Consider the following 7,070-nt stretch of genomic DNA (forward strand, 5'->3'; position numbering starts at 1 on the left):
AGCAGGGTGGGGAGGGACGGGGTGGCCTCAGAACTGCCAGACCCCTGCCTGCAGCCCTGAGGCAGATCCTCGAGGAGGCTAGGACGTGCCAGCTTTCACCAGGACCGGGGCTGCCCAGGGGAAGGCTTGTCTTGCGAGGGGAGGTCCACAGCCCGTGGTGGACAGGGCTCGGGCTTGGGCAGTGAGCCTCCTGCTGCCTGCCCGCAGGCTCCAGAAGGGCAAGGCCTGCCCAGATGGGGACAAGTGCCGCTGCGCGCACGGGCAGGAGGAGCTCACCGAGTGGCTGGACCGGCGTGAGGTGCTGAAGCAGAAGCTGGCCAAGGCCCGCAAGGATATGCTTCTGTGCCCGCGGGACGACGACTTTGGCAAATACAACTTCCTGCTGCAAGAGGATGGGAACACCGCCGGTGCCGCCCCAGAAGCCCCTGCTGCTGCCGCTGTCACTGGGGAGTAGGGCCATTTGTGGGCCTCGGGTGAAGTCCTAGGGTCAGGGGGCGGGGGTGGGGACAGAGGTCCTGATAGGAGGGCCAGGGCAGGCCAGGGCTGGGGGCGGGGGGCCGCCCTCGTCAGGCAGCCCCCGGCCCCCTGGGGCCCCGTCCGTCCTCCGTCCTCTCTGCCCCCACCACCTGTGTGCATACCCAGGTGCGTGTGCTGTAGCCCTAAGCGGTCCCAGGGTCCTCATCCTGCTGGAACACCCTGGGCAGACACCCCCAGCCCCCGCTCTCCTGGTTGGGGAGGGAGGGGCCTGGCTGACCCCTCCAGCTTCAGCCTACAGCTTTAACTTCTGTCTGCTCCTAAAGGGGGCCCAAAGCTCAGGGCTGGGGAGCCTGGGGTCCCCACTTGAATCTGCAGCAGGAGGGTCCTTTTCCCTGCCCCACCCTCACCTCATCCCCACCTCCCTGGGGGCAGATCAGTACACAACAGAGGGCTGGCGGCCCCAATTAGCTTTAAAATGCAGCCCCAGGGTGGAGCTGGGAACACAATACTGGTCGCTTGCCCTCTGGGGCCTCAGTTTCCCCTTTGGTTGGAAGAGTGGGAGGGGCTGGGCTAGATGATCTCTAGAGCCTCTCCAGTCCGGCCACCAGCCCAGCCCTCCTCCCTTGTGAGCCACCAAATGTAGACTTTAGGTCCTAAGAGTCCTCAGAGATGACTCAGCTCAAGCCCCCCCCTATTGCAGATAGGAAGACTAAGGCCTGGAAGGGAGGGGTGATCTGCTCAGGGTCTCCCGCCCACGGCACAAGGTAAAGCCAGAGGCAAACTAGTCAAAAGGCTCAGGGCCAGTTGTCTGCTGGAGCCTCCAGGCTCTTGGCAGGGATATGACAGTCTCTGAATCAGTGTGCCACAGGGGCTCCAGGCAGTGGAACTTGTTGGCTGAAGAAGGGAGGCTCAGGGGATTGGTCATGGCAGCACCCTGTAGAGGGACGGTCCCCTCCTGAGGATGGTCGTAGCAAGTGTAGCAGCAAGTTGCTTCCCACGCCAACTCAGGGCGGTGGTAACAGGCAGGGCACCCATGGGCTCAGCTCCTGCATGATGCACTGGGAAGAAGGGGAAGGGTGGGGGTCAGGGAACGTGGAGAGAAGGGAGATGAATGCCATGGGCCACTCTAGGATCGCTGAGCACCATGGGTCACTTTAGGATGGGACACAGCTCCTCTTTCTTGAGGACCCAACATGGCCCTCATCCCTTTCTCCCCAGACCCAGACATACAGTCACGCCTGTCTGTCCCAGCCCTCCCTGATTCTCGGCCCTGCCAACTGCCTGGGACCTCAGCTGACCCCCGGCCCCTACCTCCAGCCACCAAGCCCTTTCCCATGCCTCTCGTCTGACCTGTCTGCGTGCACCCCCTCCTCTCCATCCCACCCACTGTGGGCAGACCCGGCCTCCCCTGGTTCCTGAGACATTCCAGAACGCCCCACACTGTTGGCACAAGAAGTGGGGCCCCCCGGAAGGAACCGGGGACCACAGCTGGAGTCAGGGGTGGGGGGTGAGAAAAAGAAAATGGAATCCCCCTCATTTCTCCTCAAGCAAGGATCGATAGTGAGCAATGATGTGATTATGGGCACCCCAGACGCAGAGAACCTTGTTCCTCCTGCTGTCACTGCCCAGCCTTTCCCAGTAATCGTGGCATGCATCCTTTCTTCTCCCTGCCCCCTTCCCCCAGCAGGCCAGCAGATTCGTGCTGGTGGCGTGGCTGGAGGGGAGGAGAGACCACACCCGAGGTGGGGGCCGTGGCTGTGAATGTCGATGACACTTGTTTTCCCTGATCCGTGGTGTTGCAGTCTGTCGTCACCAGCCTCGTTTTTAGTGTGTATATATGTCGCCCCCGTGATGCATATATACACAGGTATTAAATATATCGCTCTATATAATATTATATATGTGTGTGGTATCCAAGGAATCACTTCTAATGAGGGCTAAAGATAAAGAATTTGGCCAGAAAATGCAGCCATCCTGGTGTGTAATTAAGAGGGATTTTTCAGATTCGGGGACTTGGAGCCATGGGTTGGAGGTGATTTCTCAGCAAGGGCAGGAATGGCCTCGCCTGGGCCCAGTTTCCAGACCACTCCAGCCTTGCCGGGAGAGAGCAGTGGTGCTCCAGGAAAGAAAATGATTGGTGTTTGTCTCCTGCCCAGAAGAATAGGATTAGTGTCCAGATTTTTCTTCTTCAACATGTTAGCCATCCAGGGTCCCCTGGGATCTGGGGCTCCCTGGCCTGGCCAAAGCTGGCTCCCCCACAGGGTTGGGAAGAGGGCCAGAGGTGGGGGGCCTGGGGACAGGAGTACACTTTGAAGGATGAGGGTGATTATTTCAGTCATGACCCTGACTGGGAGGCTTGGAGAGTTGAATCAGGGGCCCGTGCCTACTGCCAGCAGGCAGGGACAATACTTTTAACATAGTGATGGGGCCGGGGAGGCAGGCGCCCCCAATGTGAGTATCCCTTTGGAGTAGGGCGAAGGAGGGACGCTGCATTTCTCAGCTGGGCAGTAATCAATTTAATGGTCCTTTTAAAATGTCTGTGTATTAAAAATTTAAGAATACCACACTTTAATATTAAATATTCATAAGGTCTAGTATCTTGATAATAATGTAGATGTTTTAATAACAATTTTTGTCCTTCTTAAAATAAAATGAAAGAAACTTGATTCTTTTAGCCTTTGTTTCTAGAAAATAAACGTGTGCACTTTGACCTCTGTCCCCGACCTCTGTCGCTCCTGTTCCTCCCTGCCTGGAGCTTGTGCCCAGGGGCCTGGGCTGCTCTGTCCACATGGGGCAGAGCTGCCTGGTGCTGGGCATGCCTAAAGGCAGAAATTCCGAGGGGTGAGGGGCGGAAGGTCTGTGTCCCTGTGTAAACAGGGCCACCCAGCTGACCCCAGCTCAGGCAGCGCCTCGGCTGGCAAGGACAAGCTGTGCTGTGTACAAGAGGCCCCAGCAGCCACCCTTCACTGGCTCTCCTGCAGCCTGCCTGCTCACAGCCTTCCGCATGGGGGTCCCGAGGTACCCACACCTCCCTGCCTTTATCAAGGACACCGTCCTGAATTCCAGTCCTGAATTCTGTGCCCTTTCTGGGTGTGGCTTTTCCAGAATAGCGAGGAGGCCTGCCATTGCTTTGGAATATGATTCTGACTGCAGCCTGGACTCCTCGGGACCCAGATTTCTCATCTTTAAAAGGAGAGAGTATATTAGATTGGGAATTCTCAATTCGGGGAAGTCCATATCTTCTGGGATGGGAGGTACTTTCTCAAATCTCTTGGGTTGTGTGTGTTGCCAGGGATGGAGGGGGACCCTGATGGGAGGGGCCACATATGTTCAAGAGCAAGCTCTCACTAGATAGCTGTCAACTGCAGTGTGGAGTGACACCAGGAACAGGGGGCCAAAGGTGCATAGGGGCTCAGGTGCTTGATAAATGACCGGATGAGGAAGAGAAACCAGCAGCTTGATCGAGCACCTGTGCACCAGACACTGGATGCAGCATGTCTGTTCCCCACGACAACGCTGCACATTTGGTGTCCACATCTCAGAGACATTCAGCAAAGGTTCCAAGGACCCTCAGGAGACAGTAAAACAAGAAACACTGGGAACTGGGTGATTGGCAAAGGTCCCTTCAGCGCTGACGGTCTGGGGTTCTCAGCATCCCTGGTAGCACCGTGAAAAACCAAAGTGGCATGGCAAAGTACAGGCCCCCAAAGGAAACCTCCAGACCCATCCTCAAGCTGAAGAGATCATGAACCTGCATCCAGACCTCCCACGAATTCAGAGAATCAAAGACCGTAAGATAAGCAGGACTTCAATGTGCCTGGTGGACTAAACTCTTAAATTCTCTACATTCCCCTAAATTCTCTTCTGGGCCTCCTTTAGCTCAAGTTGGTAAACACTCACTGAGCACCCACTCTCAGATCCTGGGAACAAGGTTACTGAAGAAATGTGGCTTCCCTTGAACCCAAGTCTGCCAGCGGATACAGACCTACATGGGAGAGGGCAGGATGGTTTGACAGGCACTGCGGTGGGAGGCATTGCAGGTGCCAGATCCAGGGAGGGCTTCCTGGAGGAGGTGAAACTGGGATAGAGGCTTCAAAAGATTGCTGTCCCGTGGTTGTCAATGCGCACTCATTGTCCCGCATCTTTCTTTTTCTCTCAATTGTATTTCACGCGTGTCTCCAAGCCCTGATGTAACTTAGGTATTATGAGCAGTGGCCGACACTTTATTCATCAAGGGACCGGAGCTGACTTGAGCAGCCCCCAGTTATTGAACACACGTCTGTTTCTGGTCTTCCCTCCTGTGAGTAAGGGTCACAGTGAGCACCACCACCACCACCATGGAGCCCCAGCAGGCTCCTCCCTGCCTCTGAGGAAGCTGCTTCTGAGGGAGGCCCTGGGCAGGTGGGGTGACTGTCAGGGACCTGCAGATGGTGAAGGGGCTCTGCACCTCTCTAGAGAAAGCCCTTGAGGGCTTTGCCAGAAACTGCATCCACATATACCCCCTCCCAGGGGAGCCATCTCTAGTAGGCATCAGCCTCTGAGCCAGGAAACCCAAGAAGTGCAGACAATCCCAACACGCCTGCCACACGGCCCCTTCCAAATGTCTCCGGGTTTCTATGCGGCCTCCCCTTTCCCCATCTCTACCCTCTCCAGCCTCTTGACCCGGCAACCTGCTGATGTGGCCTCTGTGAGAGCACAGGTGACACTGCCAACTGGGCCCCCTGGAGTAGGGGTGCCACCTGGACTGACTTGCAGTGGCATGAAAATTCCCTAAGGGCGGGGACCTGCCCGGCCGGGTTTCTGACTTAACTTTGAATCTCTCACAAAGTCTTGGCTGGTGCCAGGTATGCAGCAAGTACTCACTTACGGTCTTAGATGCTTAGCACATCTGTACATTGGAAGGGTTCTGCAGAGAGTTCATAGGGACAAATGTCCGGGGACGGAATGTCACTTATCAGGTGGGTATTTTTGCGACACAGGGCGTTTCCTGTTCCCTCTGGAATCATGCTCTGTGGGCACCTACCCACTGCACCTTTGTGGTAAGCCAGTCTAGCACACCAGAGAGTTCTTAGGCCAGGGAGCGGTTCAGTCAGCTCCAGCTTGCAAACCCCAGGTCAACTTGAGGCAACCTGAATGTGAGGCCCACCTCACCCTCACTGCCCAGGGTCTCAGAAGCACAGGGCACTGGAAGGATAAATAAGAAACTAAATTTGTTATGAGGTAGAGGAATGGGGAGGAAGGACAGGGAGAGAAGTTACATATGTGCATATAATGTTTATGTATTTTTGAGAGAGATTGGGAGTGGGGGAGGGGCAGAGAGAGACAGGGACAGAGGACCCAAAGAAGCAGGCTCGGAGCGGACAGCAGAGAGCCCGATGCAGGGCTCGAACTCATGAACTGTGAGATCATGACCTGAGCTGAAGCCAGGGGCCCAACCGACTGGGCCACCCAGGCACCCCTGACATTATATTTCTAAAGTATACCTTTATCAAAAGTGTTGAGCTTTGAGCCATATAATGTTCTTTGTATTCAAAAACTTGAAATTAACTTTTAATTAATTTGGGAAAAAAGAGCATAGTTTGGGGAAGGCTGTTAGGGAGGAGGGGAGGGTATGTAGAGGACAGGCTGAGGGCTGTTGGAGAGGCCAGGGGGGTTCCTGGAGTATTTTTGCTTCTGTACAAAATATTTTTGGAAAACAGTGAAGAACTGCATAGAAATCATCTATGCGCAGGGAACCAAATGCTTATTGCATCTACTTGGATCGTCAGAGACATAGAACCAGAACTGAGAGGAACTTTAGAGGTCACAACACTGAGTAGTTTTGGAACCGAGACCCAGAAGGGCCATGCAACTTGTTCAAGATCCCATGTCCGTGTGCGGCCTGACACCATCCCTCCCACCCCCACCCCCACCCCGCCGGCCGAGTTTGATGTCAGTCTTCAATGGAGGGAGACATACAAAATCTTGGCTTTGACCACACATTCAAGTGGCCTGGGGACCACAGAGGCCAATGTCCCGGTGAGAGGGCCAGAGAGCGGGGGCTACAACAAACAGCCAGTTGCCACGCAAGTCCCCAGAATGGGCTGGGCAGCAGGACGTCACCCGAGACCAGCCTCCACCAGGTTGGCAGAGCTTGCTCCCTTTCGATGGTGCCTGCTCTGCCTGCCCTCCCAGGGCTTGTCTGCTGGGCACCTGCCTCTGTCCCCTCCCCGGAAGACCAAAGGAATCCCAGGCTGCAGATATTCTCACTTCTTGTAGGAGCGCAGACTTCAGGCTCTGCAGACGGCAAAGCCGCAATTGCACACACCACACGCAAACCTGTGTGCCTTGCAGGGCACATGTGCGGAGCATACAGATACCTGCCTCAAAACATGCCAACAAACCTCTCTGGGCTCACGAGCTTGCAGGTGAACGTGTGATGCCCCTTCCCGTGCTAGTGTGTGCCAACACAGAGTATGTCCTCTGTCCTGAGCTGCCTGGGGTGCCAGGGTCTCAGGTTCCAGCCCAAACTGATCTCCATGGCCGGCCCTGCCCTCTGCTGCACTTGGCCACCGGGGCCCCTCGGCCGAGCGTGCCTGAGTGTGCAGGGCACA

General features: G+C 55.8%; 1 protein-coding gene across 1 annotated transcript in view; it reads left to right on the top strand.

The window, feature by feature from the left end:
• The window catches only part of ZC3H7B (zinc finger CCCH-type containing 7B), a 60,842-nt gene extending 57,699 nt beyond the window's left edge, over positions 1–3,143 (top strand). The window contains exon 23 of the mRNA XM_043562715.1: positions 208–3,143. Coding sequence (XP_043418650.1) covers positions 208–454 — 247 coding nt within the window. The 3' untranslated portion in view covers positions 455–3,143. The remainder of the gene's footprint in view (positions 1–207) is intronic.
• The last annotated feature ends 3,927 nt before the right edge of the window (positions 3,144–7,070 follow it).

Source organism: Prionailurus bengalensis, chromosome B4, assembly GCF_016509475.1.
Source record: "Prionailurus bengalensis isolate Pbe53 chromosome B4, Fcat_Pben_1.1_paternal_pri, whole genome shotgun sequence".
Taxonomy (NCBI): domain Eukaryota; kingdom Metazoa; phylum Chordata; class Mammalia; order Carnivora; family Felidae; genus Prionailurus; species Prionailurus bengalensis.